The 15458-nt window shown below is 30.2% G+C and overlaps 1 protein-coding gene across 2 annotated transcripts in view; it reads right to left on the minus strand.

Moving 5' to 3' along the window:
- The window catches only part of LOC145266636 (2-oxoglutarate dehydrogenase complex component E1-like), a 146565-nt gene that overhangs the window by 49584 nt on the left and 81523 nt on the right, over positions 1-15458 (minus strand). Inside the window, exons 3-4 of one of the 2 annotated variants that reach the window (XM_080122561.1) lie at positions 14039-14138; positions 454-554 (exon numbers count right to left, since the gene is read on the minus strand). In XM_080122561.1, the coding sequence (XP_079978687.1) occupies positions 454-554; positions 14039-14138 (201 nt within the window). The remainder of the gene's footprint in view (positions 1-453; positions 555-14038; positions 14139-15458) is intronic. The other variant, XM_080122560.1, reaches the window with a different exon arrangement.

Consider the following 15458-nt stretch of genomic DNA (forward strand, 5'->3'; position numbering starts at 1 on the left):
AAAATGGGTAAATATAGTGAAATTCTATTCAATTTCAAATAACGCATTTATTTTGGAGGTTATTTTCATAAAATAACCATGTAATTTTTTGCATTTACAATTTTCAATGGTTATAATTATGTGGCTAATAATGCTACCAAAATAAATTTGTTATTGTTGAAGTTTTGTAAATATCTATGAGCTCACCTTAAATATTTTTAGATATAAAAAAAAAAATTGGTGTGAGATACCTATTTCTCTTATACTCAATCAAGTATTGAGTGCTTTTCCTGAATATTTTTTTTACTATTATAAAAAAATTAATTTTAGAACTTGAATTAAGATATGAATTGTAATTTTTATATTTAAATTTATTTTTTAATTAAAATAAAATGTATAAAAATAATACTTCAATTTTCATTGATTTGAGGATTTCTCATAAAAATATATTTTAAATAAGGTTGTGCTACTTACCTCAAGTCTTTGGATGATAGTCCGTAAAGGTAATTCAGTCTGGTCTCCACCAATGTAAGTGGTATGAGGAAGTCTAAAAACCTTATCTAGATCAGGCTCATCTGGCAGAAAGATAGGGACAGAGAGATGAGTAACAGGTAGGAAACTGATGACAAACTGGCATCATCGAAGATGCCCATTCACATTAGCAACTGATATTAAATACATTCATTTTTTAGCATTTTAATTTGGCAAAAATCATTAGTTGAAAAAACTGGAAACATGAACGAAATCTTTTGAAAAGAATGGAAGAGCAAGGAAATGGAATATAGAAAATAACCAAAATGAGATAAAGAAATTCAGTCAAGTTAAAACTTTGAAAAGAATGTAAATTTCCTCCCCCTTCATTGACTACACCTTTCAGAAAATCAAAGGACAGATTCTAACTTAAAAATGTCTCTTCATAACACTGAAACCCCACTTCGTCAACTACTATATAGGTTTTAAATAAAATAATTTATATTAGCATCTGTTAGACTTACAATCAAACACTTTATTGGTTTATTTTCAACAAATTTTGATACTATAAAACAGTCCGAAAAGTAACCAGACTGGGTGTCTTGTGTAAGCTATAAGACAAAGAGATATGTAAATTGTATTATGATCTAATATCTTTCAGCTTCATGCAAACATTTCGTTTATTTTCAACATTATTTTGCTTATAACCACTTTTTCAGGTCATTCAGCTATGAGCACGGAGGAACAAACAATGATCTTGCTCTGTATGACCTATCTTTTTCTCTAAGCAGAAAGGGCTCATGGAAGGGATGTTAGGGGAGGGCAACATTTCTAAGTTATGGTGACCATTAAGAGAGAGTGATAATGACAAAGCTGAGTGGCATCAAAATGTAATGTACAAGATTGTACAAGAGTGCAATAGTCCATTAGGCCCAAGATTGAGGGTTATTGGAAAGGTAAATCATGTAAGCTGCAATTCAGAATGGAAAAGTTTTTTATATAATAGTCCAATTACTTTTTAGACTCTTCTTTCTCATATTCCAATGGAACATCTTAATTATACTTATAAAAAGAAATTTTTTTTTAAGTGTGACTTACAGTATGACAAAACAAGTGCCTCATGCCAGAATTGAATAATGAAATTCAGAAACATAACATTAAATGAATGTCTGTGCTTTAACTACTTAACGATCAGTTAGCACTTTCTGAGAGTAGGCAAATTCTCAATGTAAACATTATCATTAGCCCGAGAGCTTCATTTGCTTACACAAAGAATAATGCATTATACGTTGGTAGCAACTGGCAATTTCACACGCACACACATGACACTCTAATTTTCCTCTGATGAAATTTTGCAAAGACTTTCAAACATCGACAATAAAATTTAGGGAAAAATGCTTTACATTTTACTGATCAAATTTTACAGAATATGTAAATATGCAAATCATCAATATGGATCTTAGTAGAATTTGAACAAAATCAGCTTGTGAGATTTAAGCTTGGAGACTCAGATTGTTGGCAGCCAAAAAATGTCAGGGAAAATGACAATAGAATTGGTGATATTTATAATCAAATCCTAAATTATGCTGGAAAAATGGATTTGAGTAAAGTCCCCAAATTAAATAAAGATCACTTTTCTTTTCAAAGAAACAGAGCAATAACATTGATGAAATTAAAAGAACAGAATAGATTGTCTTTCCTGAAGTAGTTTCGCAGCAAAAACAGTTCATGAATCTTCACCATTTACAATAACTGAATCAAAGAAATACAAATTTAAAAAAGCATCAGTTTCACGGAGAAAAAAACTATCAAATTTATTTTAAATTTTGAGAGAAAGGAAAGCGAGTTAGAAAAAAAAGGCATATCCAAGTCTGACAATATTTGAATGAGACATTACTTAGTTCATTTGAATCAACAGGTGCTGCTCTTAGTGTATAAAGATTTAAAAAGGCCAGATGTGTGTACATGCTGAACAAAGCTCTGGAAAATTGATCTAAATTCATTAATGGAGAATTTGGAAGTGATGGGGGGGGGGCAATAAGTGAGGCAAGGCAACAAAAGGTTAAAAATCTAAAATAATTATTAAAATGGTTGGAGAAACAGGCTGTATTATACCTTAAAAACAAAGTTTCAGGACAAATTACATTATTATGATAGGGAATCTTGAGATGGACAGACAGATTGCATAGATAAGGGATCTCTTTAATACTTAAGACAAGTAATGTAAAAAATAGAGTATCACTATGTATAAGGTTATGTATGGATGTTTATATATAGGATTCACTCCCAAACTAATTAACCATTATGAATTTTGGAATACTGCTAGACATAAGATGGATAATGTGGATTACATTTAGTTTTAATTTTATGTAAATAAAGCAGAGAGAGGGAGGAAGCTCTTTGTGAAATTAAAATACCTCTGACTTTTGTGAAATTTTAAATAGATATTCAATATAAATTAATAAATATTTTCCAAATTTCAGGTTTTTTTTGTTAGCTTAGAGGGGTTTTAGGGGGCCTAATATGGATATATATTCTTGTTTGAAAATGCAAATATAGCTGATTGGCATTAAATTTTATCCATAATCATTAGACACCAATTAAACAAGATTTAAATAATAGTTCTAGAGATTTGGATTAATGTTAATATATCTTGATGTTAAATTTTCATAAGATGACATGAAAGTGATACAATACTGTTCTGCTTAAGGAATTAATTTTACTCATCTTAGGATAGTATTAACTTAGCATTATATAAGAAATAAAACTTATTTTATCAGATGATTCTGAATCAGAAGAAATGGTTAATGCTCTTCCATGTACAAATACTTTATCATTTGTTTATATTCCATAACATTTAACCCTACACATCTCCCCCATTCTTTTTTTTTTACTTTACACTTTAGCATAGATGAAATGTCAAATCCTATTTCCATTGGCCAATCTGCAAATGCAAAGAGTTAAAAAAAAAGGGGGGGGGTCTTAATATTATTTGTTGGTAGAAATCAGAAGTAATTAGAATAGGAAAAATATTCAACAAAAACATTGGATTAACAATATCTTTATACTATTAAAACTTTAATTTTGCTTGGTTGCCTGTTTGCACACTGAATATATTAGAAGGAATGAGATGAGAAAGGAGAGAGGTACACAAGCACAAGTTTCAATTTGAAGGCAAGAGTTCAATCAATGTGTGTAGAGGCCATAGAAAAGATTAGGATTTGAAGCTATACTCTGATACTAAATGTTAATGCCTTCCACAATCATTATATATTCACTAGTCTACTTATTTCACACCTTGAGCAGTCAGCATGTTTTCACTTCCTGTATAATCAAGGGAAGTAACTCATCTAACATTAACAGGTAGGTAGATCATGCAACATTAAAATGTTTTTTTTTTTTATATTTTTGATAGATGTACAAGGTTATCAGATGTTTTTTTCTTTATTGATCAATATGTATGCATAATTAAACATGGTTATACTTATTTCCTTTCTGGAAATGCTTATGCAGTATTGACTGTGACAAATGAAAATACTGTCTTTCAAAATAACAATGAGAGCATGTTGAGAAGTTAACCACATTAAAGCTAGTGATGGATAAAAAAAAGTAACTCTTTACAGTTAATACAAAGTATTAGGATTGTAGGGACACAGCAAAATCAGTATTCATGTGAAAAGGGTATATCTAAAAGGAATAGTGGAATGATGCAGAAAAGCTAAACTATTAAGACTGATAACATGTTTGTGGACTTCCAGATGAGTTTGTCAGTATTTATACATGATACACACTGAGATGCAAAGAAACTCGATAACATTTGATTGACATTGAAGGCAGGGTTAGTAAGATCTTACCTATGGATCAATATACGCACAAAAGTAAACACGTTTGCATTTATTTTAATATATTATGTATTAATAAGATCACAATTTGAACAACTGTCATGTATATGTATTTTGGAGATTTTTTTTGTTTAATAATGATACACTACACATGATCAAACAATACAAAATAAAATTCAAATTTTAATGATTTCTTTTTTTAATACAGTTTTTAACTAATCAAAAGTTTATAGATATTACACTTATGATAAATTGATTTTTTTTTTTAATATAACCTTTAGGAATAAAAATTTAAAAAAACAAACATTTGTTTTGGTTTATTGTAATTTCTGTAACAGTAAAATGGTTACTTTATATTTCAATGTTTAATTTGGAATATTCTTTGCTTATATAAACTCAAATCATTGTTTTTTAAATTTAAATCTGGCAGAAGACATGTAAAAATCAGAATATGTAAATGTAAATTTATCTTGAGTAGTTTCTTAGTCTAGACACACACAGACTGAAAATATGACTCATATAATAAATCATAAAATGCTTTTTTTTGTAATTAAAAATTTACAAACTGGAAAGATTATAATATATTTGTGTTGTCATCTGTGTGGGTATTTTTTTTTTTTTTTTTACAGCCTTACACAAAGATCAATTTTTTGTAAATTTTACAAAGAATTCAATGGTCCTATCAATTTTGTATTAATTTGTTTTATTTTTTTTTTAGAATATTATGAGGTCTATGTTCATGCTGGACATACATAAACAGCATAGGCAATGTTTTATTATATTTTCATGAAAATAGGATATTATATAAATTAGAAAATAAGCATACAAGGTTTAGGATTGAGAACAAGATGACACAGGGATCTTTTATTCATTTTCAGATAATGCCAGGTGTGATGGTTTAAAAACAAATTCAACTTTCTGGAAATTATCAGGTCTTTTTTTCTTTTAAATGATTTATAAATATGAATTTATATAAGAAATACATTTTTTTAAATGAAATAATCTGTATATTTTGTGAGAATGGTGCTGTGACACTCATTTCTGAAACTGAACACATAAAAAATGATGAAACACACACAAACAAACACTTGGTGCAACAAAAGACAAGGTGCACAAAGTCCAGTGCAAGATACATTTTTCTACATTATAATCAAGCAGTTCTTTTTTTCAAGAAATGTGAATGATAAATGGAAAAAAGAGCTATCAACAAAAGAATCAAACTGCTAGCATAATATTTTGTCTTTATTATTCAAAAGATAAATTCAACTGAATTAAAATTTGAAATAATTACAAATTTGCCAAACATAAGATAAAGATAGAGACAAAAACAAAAATAGAAGAAAAGAATTTCTTTTTTTAACTGTTTAAAGACAAAGTAAAAAAAAAAAAAAAATAACAAAAATAGAATGGTGATAGTTTTAGATACTTTTTTATACAGTTAAAACAACCCTCCCCCTCTCTCTCTTTGACAGCCAAAAAGAAGACTTAAGAGGATTGTTGTAACTCTTTAAGGAAAAAAAAACTAAAACAATTGCCATTCATTCTATTTTTGTTCACATTCTTTGTTGGTTTTCAAACAGTTAAAAAGATTCCTGTTTTATTTATTTATTTATGTTTTGTTTAATTCTATTTTTCTGTTTCTTTCTCTTCCCTCCCTTAGCTTTGCACGTTAGTTTTAAAATATACATAAATATTTTAACTTTTAACACGCTCTAATAAATTCTTTAGAATAATTAAGATGAAATCTTGATTATAAACACACATCAATTTGATTTTGCTGTTATATCTACTTTTTCATTTATCCAAATTGTTTGATATAATAAAAACATGTTTCAGTGACTACACATATGCAACTGTATTTCAATCCCAAATTTATTCAGGCCACCGAGCAAAAAATTTCATTCCCTCCTTTCCCATCAATCAACACCCAATTTTTTTCTTTTTTATTTATATTAGATATCCTTAATTATAACATTTTTTGGATTTAAACTGAAATCCAATTCATTCGCAAAAAATAGCAAAGCACAACAAGCTATGTAAATGGACAATTAGAAGACATACATCTACACTGAGTCTAAATGCTTTTTTTTTTTCAGGACAACCTTAATTCTTTGATACAATTGACATCATTTATCATTATCCTTGTGAGTCATAATGCATCACAACCATCTTTTATTTTAGTTTGGGATCAATTTCAGAAAAACAGTTCTAGAATGTTCTATTTGTTTGATTTAAAAACTTGTATATACAATTATCTGTTTGTTATGCAATAAAATCCATCAAATGTTTTACAAAAAGTTAAAAATTAAATCCCATTTTTTATGCTTCAATTTATAAATTAGAAGCTAATTCAGAGTTGCATGCTTTTAATTTTTAAAATTTGTTTTAAAATTTAAATTCATACATTATATTTTTTAACCAATTAATGCCCATGCTTCATTTTTGTTTTAAGCAGAAGGATAATTCGGCAACATTTGTATTTTTCAGAGGTCTATAGTTCTATTTACTTGCTTTCGCACAAATTTGAGTACTAATTTTTTTTTTTTTTTTTAAAGTCAATTTTCACCCCAAACAAGGCACAGTGCGACTTTGAAGTAGGGGGCTACTATCCGGGATATACGTTGCAAGGACATTATGAAGGGAGATGAGTAGAAAGATGTTTGTTCACATTAAACTTGAACTTCTGCATGTCAGTACAGTTGGGAAAACAGAAACCTGGAAGGGAGTTCCAAAATCTAGCCATTCTGGGGAAGAAACTATTGGAGTAATAGGCTTTCTTACACCTAGGGATCTCTACTGTGAAGGGGTGGGACTTAGCTGTTTGTCAGGTTTGTCAGGGGTAGTTACGTCAAGGGGGTACAAGTGCTTGTAGTTTGTCAGGGCATTCACCATTAAAGTACTTTTAGAACAGGCAGAGGGATGCAACATTTCGTCGATGGGACAGAGGCTGAAGCCTAGATGACAATTCAGGACCTATTAGGTTGGCGACTCTCTTTTAAACCTTGTCCAGGAGTGAGACAAGCACCAGCCCAAATGTGACAACAGTACTCCATACATGGGCGAATGGTGGCCTTATAGAGGTACAAGATACTTTCAGGCATAAGTAGTTTTCTAGCATGGTAGAGAGAGCCCACCTTCTTTGCAGCAGCCTTGGCAATGCTCTCAATGCATCTATTCCAGTTCATGTTCCCTGTAAATGTTAGGCTGAGGAGTTTAAAGGAAGTACTTTAAGGTAATGTGTTTTTGGTCATTGCTATTGGTGGTAGAGAAGGTTTCTTGTAATTATTGAAGGAAACAAGCTTAGTCTTGGCAACATTGAATGTGACCATCCATTTTTGCCTCCATTCCACTACAGATTGGAGGTCATCCTCTAGCATTTCTGCCATTTCCTTAGATATGTGTTCATTTGTTTCCCCTTGTGCCTGTTATAGAGAGTGGTGTCATCAGCAAATATACTCATTTCAGAAACAATTTTATCAGGGAGGTCATTTATGAATATCAGGAATAATAAAGGTCCAAGGATAGACCTCTGAGGTACTCCTGAATTTATATCATATTGTTTAGATGTATGACCGTCGAGGACAACTTGGATTTTTCTCTTAAGAATGATTTAATAACATTATGTATTCTTCCAATGATACCATATGATCTAATTTTCCTTAGACCATCGTGCCATACCCTGTCAAAAGCTTTAGATATATAGAGGGCTACCGCTCTACCCTCCTCTGTTTTGTTCAGCAAACGGTATATATGTTTAGAGATTACAGTTAAGATATCTACTGTGGAACAGGCTTGTCTAAATCCATATTGTTTGTTGGTCACTTTAGCAGCTATAAGGTGCTGGACTAGGGCTTGATTAATTAAGGACTCAAATATTTTGGCGAAGAGTGAGAGAAGGCTAATGGGGCGATAATTCAATGGGTCAGTTCTTTCACCAGAATTCTTGGAGACTGGTACCACAGAAGTGGTTTTCCAGCAGTCGAAAAAGCAAGATTCGTTAAGGCATTTATTGTAAAATTTGGAAAGAACTGGAGCAACCTCAGAGGAGCATTTTTTTAATAGCACAGCTGGGATGAGATCGGGTTTACTTGCTTTTGAGGTGTCTAGGTTTTTTATATCATGTACATGAGATGGGGTGATTTTCAGATCATCTAGTGTGGCATCTGTCTGTAAAGAAAAGTCAGGGAGGGAGTGGTGTGCTGGGTCCAGTGTGGAGTTTGGGGTAAACCGACTGGCAAGTAGGTTAGCCTTGTCTGTTGCCGTGCAAGCAACCTCATGATTGTTTGAAAGTGGGGGAATCGTTGACTACCCATTATTTGCTACACTGTTGTAGAGTTTCCAAAAATCACAGGTTCCTAATTTTTGTGCTTCGATGCATTTTCTGGTGGTTTCAGTGTATTCTGTCTTAGCTGTCGCTATTTCTCTCTTACAATGACTTCTAGCTTCTATATACTTCTGTCTGTTGAATCTGTGGCACACATGTTGCCTTTGAGCAATGGCAGCTGCACAAGCAGAAATAAACCATTGGGGAGAGTGGGGCTTGCTATAGAATTTCTGTGTGGGAACATGCTTTAATTGCAGTTTTGAACCATTCAGTGGTCTCATTTGCACACTGTTCAGTTGGAAGAGAAAAGATATTTCTCCATGGAGCATCTCTGACGAGTTCCTTGATGGCTTCCTTGTCAGCCTTTTTGTAATCTCATTGTTTTGAGCAGTGGATCTTCAGTTTTAGGGCGAGAATTTAGGGCAATTTCTACCGTTATCACAGCATGATCAGCATCCCCGAGTGGGCTGTGGGCATTTGTTGTAATAGGTTAATTAACCATTTTAAATAAGTTATTAATTAATGGATTTTTTGATTTTACAAATCACTTATATTTACATCCACACAATATTTAATTAGACAATTTATATATTTAAATATAAAATTAAAATTTTGATTTTCCAAGTTCAAATACCCAGATTTCAAAAACATTTTTTTTTACAATAATAAGAAGCAGATCAGACAGCCAAGATTTACAACAAGCAGACAATTAAGTATATATGGTTTATAGCAAATAGATAGGATGAAAGGGGAGCAAATTAAATAAAATGTTGGTTTCATTATGAATGGGGTAAAACTAAATTTAACATTTTTTTAGAAAGAAAAAATGCAAGCTGGTATTCAAAGGCAAATCAAGCAATAACAAGCATATGCATAATTACAATTTTTTTTATTTTTCATAATTATAGAAGTATTGAATTCAATGGAAGTACATTTAGTCAGCAAACATTCCTTTAAATATATAAAAAACAGGTGCAAAAAAATACTTTGTTTAACCATTACTGATTTTTATCCTTTTAGCAGAATAAAGATTGGCAATTAATGTTCCAACATTTTTATTTCAATCTTTAAGCACTTTAAGCTATTTTATTATCCATTTGCAAGGAATTATCAAAATTATCATTTTTATTCATAATTTACTTGTATACTAATATGCCTGTAACCATGTTTGTAGTTGATGGGACAGATGTATTTTTTATTTTATGTACTAACAACTCATAGGCCATAACAGGGTTGAGAAGTAGGGTAGGCAAAACAAGATAGAAATGGCTAGGCAAAATGAATTATGTGCGGGGAAGATCATTTTCCTTAGATAAATCAACATCTAAATACTTAATTTTTAATTATCCCAAATAAGGTATATTGCCACTGATGTGGATGAGCTACTGTGATAGAAACCAGATTTAAAGTAACAAAGTTGGACAGCAAGATGTTTGTTTAAATTACATTTAAATTTCTGCACAAAAAGAGAATTCCAAAGGCAAGTGATACGAGGGAAAAAAAAAAAGCTCAGAGTAGAAAATCTTCCAACATCTAGGAATGCTACAGTGAAGAGGTGAGAATTTGCTGCTAGTTGGATGAGCCAGTGGTATTTTCGTTGAGGGGTTACAAGTTGAGAAAGTTCAGAGTACATGAAAGTAAAACAACACTGCAGCGATGCAACAGAGGCTGAAGGTTGGCAGACAATGCAAATGCTATTAGAATAGAAAGATGAAGATGTTAGTTGGTGCACCAACCTAGACGTGGCAACAATACTTAAGCAATGGGCAAATGATGGCTTTAGTATATTGACATTAATTTATCAATGATAAATACTCCAACCATAGGGTAAATTTCAAAATTGCCTTAATTATTTCTGAAGGAATTGAAAATATTTGGGCAACTATTGATTTCAGAATTCATTGGCTATTTTTAGGATATGCTTAGTGCTGAAAGTGGTTGCGCTAGGTGTGTGATGCTGTATGGAGGAGAGTGCTTTATCTCCACCCTGTTCTCATGCCCGTCTTCAGCATAATAGCAGAGCAGTGATCAGATAAAAATGCAATGTTGGATTAGATCAGACCTGGCATATTAGCTGATACCCTTTTGGCAAATTTAAATATCATGCTGTCTGAAAAGTGTTTACAGTAAATGAAAAATAGTTTATTTTTGTTATATATTTATATGGTTCTATCAATTCATGTTTTTATTTACGTTTATATTTCGAAAGTTTATTTGGCCATTAAATATTTGAACAGATTTGATGAAACTATAATTTTGATAAAATAATATTTTAATCTATAAAAATTTATTAGATGTAAAAAGTTTCCAAAATTTTTAATCTTAATACACAAGTATTTGGTAAGAATTTTTAAGCCAGTTTAAATGACTTTCAAATTTTGAAGGATCACAATTTTCTTTCATAAATTAACATGACTCACTTGTTTAGAAAAAAAAAAAAAAAAAAAAAAAAAAAAAAAAACAATGTTTTCTGCTGCATTTAATTTCATAAATAATTTTTGAATAGGATTTTTTCAAGTTTTTATTTTCATTTTTTATTCCAATAAATACCCAATTTATAGTAAGGATAATTAAATAAGTCAGTTACCCAAGAAATACACATACACAAATGAAGTTTCAATTTCTTTTTATTTCACTTACATTTTTGACTTCAATATTCAATTAATAGTAAGAATAATTAAACATGTAATAATTACTCAAATTCATGTACACATGAAGTTTCAATTTTCTTGATATACACAATTTTGCATGTTTTTGACATTGTTTGATCAAATATGTGTACAATCATTAAAATGAACAAACTAGAAAAGTATGAAGAGAAAGGAGGATGAGGAGGATCGAATTAGAATTTCACGCCTGCTCAGATGGATACACATCTCGCCATGAAAGGTTTAGAATGAGATAAAATTAGCATTAATAAAATTTGACAATACAGTTGAAGTTTTTTTTTTCAGCTCTTTTGAAGAAACATTGAATCTACCAAAAATAAAAATAAAACAATAACATGCCGAGATTTATATATATATATATATATATATATATATTATTTCATCACTGCAGTCACAACATATTCTGGAAATCTATTCTGGTTTTCATTTTCATTAAAATACTAGCAGAATACTCATTTCAAAACTGGTATAAAGCTATATGCATAGCCTAAGATTTTAATTTTAGTTTTTTCTTTAGGTAGTAGGCCTAAAATTTAAAGTGGAAGTGGTCTAAATTAGTTTGCATCATAATTTAGGATTTGTTTATAGTCTAATTTCCATTTCTTTGTTTAAAATTTTTTTTTTTCTTTTTATGCCTGGGCTATCCTTAATAGGTGTAGCTAACAAAATATATAGCTATTTTCATTATCAAATTTATGAATATACTATCCAAGAATTGTAGAGTCAAAAGGTATAAAGTTTGATACTAACTCATTTTAAAATGCTACAATATTCGGACTGGATTCTTTAGAAAGATAGCAATTCTTTTAGTCATTCAACTGAAAATGAATTAATAACTTCCAGTGATCTGTTTTAATGTGCATTTTATCCAATTTTCTTTGTCTTTTCAGTAGCTTTATTTTCTTTTCTTTCGCAATTGCCAGACTCATTAGCAACAGAATTGGTGCCATAAAATTATCTAAATACCAGCAGTCACTGTTACCTTGAGAATAAGTACAGTCAACAATGAAAAAAGAAATAATCAGATTCAAATTTTAGCATTCTTACAAATGACTCAAACTCCTTCAAAAGCTCCAATTTCAATAGTAGTTACCCCCAAAATATTCAGAGAACACAATCATACCCTCAAATGGCTACAACCTCAAATTTTTTAAAATTTAATTTCAGAAAGATTTTTGGTGCTTATACATTTAAGAGTACAAATGAAAATATGCAAGTATAATAGAGTTTTTATCTGGAATGCAATTTTCATCTACACTTTTAAATATATAGACACAGGATGTTTTGTTTCTTTAAAGTAATTTAGCACTAGGTATTATTCTTTATTGGAGAAAAATGGGTAAATATGGTGAAATTCCTTTAAATTTCAACTTGTCATAATTCATTAATTTGGGTTATTTTGATAAAAATTTAGTTGTAAACAAAATGTATCTTTTCTCTTTATAAATTTAAAATTGTCTCCTGTATCATTAATATTTTTTATAGGTTATTTTAAATTAGGTTACTATTTTTAGTGATGGGTAATTTATTTTTAATGTTGATTTTTTTTTTTCAACTTAATATGCACTATATTATGTTTATGCATATAAAAAGATCTTAAAGAAAGTGTCACTCATCAATATGATTGGTTTGATATAGTTTTACATAGATTTTTCTTGTAAAAAAACAATGTTGAAAACTTTAGTCAATTCAATTTTTACCCTAATATCAAATTATGTTTCCATCGGTTTTTACATGATCCAAATTAAAGTTGTTTATTTTTATTGATTTTTAAAAGAAAAATTTAGGTGGATTTCTATTGTTATGAATCATGTTAGGCACATTCAATGTGTTAGCTGTTGAAATGAATCTTATATAAATCGTCAAATTTGCATCTGATATTTTTGTACATTTTTGAAAGAATTTAATTTTGCCCAATGTATACATTGATTTGATATAATACTTATTGCTTCACTAATGCTTATTTACAAGATGACATTACATTTTAACTTGCTTAAAGGCTGCATTTTTACTTGTATATTAGAAAAGTAAATTTCCTAATTTCTAATTCTCAAGTCACAATTTGGTAGCTAAACTACCCAAATAAATTTACTATCATTTTTGTTTTGATAAGATTTATATGCCCATTAAAATTTTTTTAGATATAATGAAAATAAATTTTGAATCTGGATACTTAATAATAGTTAGAAGGTAACAATGTTGGGTACAGCAAAAAGAAAACTTTTTTTTTTTTAGTGGGGGGGGGGGTTATTAATTCTAATGAAAACAAGATTTTTATTTAGAATATCCACTTATAGGATAAAAACATCTAAAGTTTTACTGATACACTTTAGTTTATTACAATAATATTTACTATATAAATAAATAAAAGAACATAAATAAAAATCATCTTTTTATATGCAATTTTAATTATACAATGAAATACAATGGAATATCAGTACGCAAAGCAAATTTTCGAATTTCAAACAAACTCTGAACATAATTTGGTGATTGTACTACCAAAATAAATTTGGCCACATTAAGTTTTTAGAGATAATGAAAAGAAAATTTGGACTGGAGACACCTATTAATACAATCAGAAAATGAAAGAGCAGAATATCTTTCCAAAGAAAAAAAATATGCATGAAATAAAATTGTTTAATTAAAGAAAGAAAAAAAATAGAATTAAAATTAATAAAGGTTTGGGAACAACATTGACAACAATAACAAATAAGAATGATACCATCTGGGAGACACATGACACCTGGTCTTACCAAGGTTGTAATGGTTGATTAAACCATCAGACATTGAAGGTCCATCTGACCGATGGTCTAGGCCAAGAGGGTCAACCGCGGCTAGCTCATGACCTCGAATCTAGTGTGAAAGAAATCAAAAAAACAGACGTTAGTACAGAACAGGTGGAGGGTGCAAGGGTCAAGCAAGGAACCTTTGACACACAATTGCAGATTAAATGCCCCTTCGGAAGAGGGAGACTACTGAAGCTCTGATGAGAGGTATTCCACTTAAGGAAAGGAGGGATAATATGTCTGTAAGAAAAAAGAAATGTAGCTGTTAATGTTTCTATTCACAGGTAATAAGTTTGGAGACCAAATGAAATATTTTGAACAAAGAGTTGATACTGATTTCTTTCTAAAGAAGAGCTATTGAAACATGCAGTAGGAATAATAATTATCAAAATATCATATTTGGTTCAATGTCTGTTTTACATGCTGGCATGTGTTGGATGCCTTTTAGAAATTGACTGCCAAATTAACTTATCTCTAATCAGATTTTTTATTAATTCTTTTTTATTTCAAATCTATCCTTACCACTCCCATGTTTTTTCTCGCCTTTCCCTGCCAACTGACCCTGCTATCTCAACTGTTGTATATCTACTAACCGAAGAACTCTCATTCACTCTTTCAATATGAGCAAATCAACAATATCTGCCATTCTGCACACAGCTCCCTATACTGAGATCATCAAATTAAAGCCTGTCTTTAATACTCACATGACATACCCATTATATCATTTCTCTTCATGCAACACATATCCTTAACTCTCAGTGGCCAGATCTCACTTTATACATCACACTCCATACACATGCCTGAAAAATTCTTGGGGTTGACAGTGGCAATGCTGTTGATTAGTAATGTCATACCATAAGTTTCCGGAACTTACTTCATTCACTAGTAATTCTGATCCACCCAGTGCTGCAATGTGTCACCAAGGTAACAAAATTTTAACATCCTAAATAGCGTCACCATACAGATATACTTTCTTCAGATCTAAGTTCTACTCCATCCCTACTGTCTTAGACTTCTTGCATACAAGTTGGTTATTTTCTCTTAACCTAACAGTAATTTCATTGCACTTTTTGTATAACTGATGCTTACAAGTACCACAAAAAATTGAATTGCACCCAATTCACTTTTTACAAATTAAGGGAAGCTTTCCTAGTTTTATACCTTTGACATAAACCTTTCTTTGTTATATAATTACTTTTTATTTCCATATGTACTTAAGTCTCAGAAATAATTTTTATAGCTAGCTGTATAAATGTTTATCCTTAATTTTTAAATCATTTTACAAATGGCTTAGTGTATAAATATTTCCCACCATAAAATATCCTGTAACATGGCAGCCATATTGTTTTTGTTTTAATTTTTCCTCGATCATGTCAAGAAAGTGTTT

This window comes from Euprymna scolopes, chromosome 41 (assembly GCF_053919585.1).
Source record: "Euprymna scolopes isolate OS-2025 chromosome 41, ASM5391958v1, whole genome shotgun sequence".
Classification (NCBI taxonomy): domain Eukaryota; kingdom Metazoa; phylum Mollusca; class Cephalopoda; order Sepiida; family Sepiolidae; genus Euprymna; species Euprymna scolopes.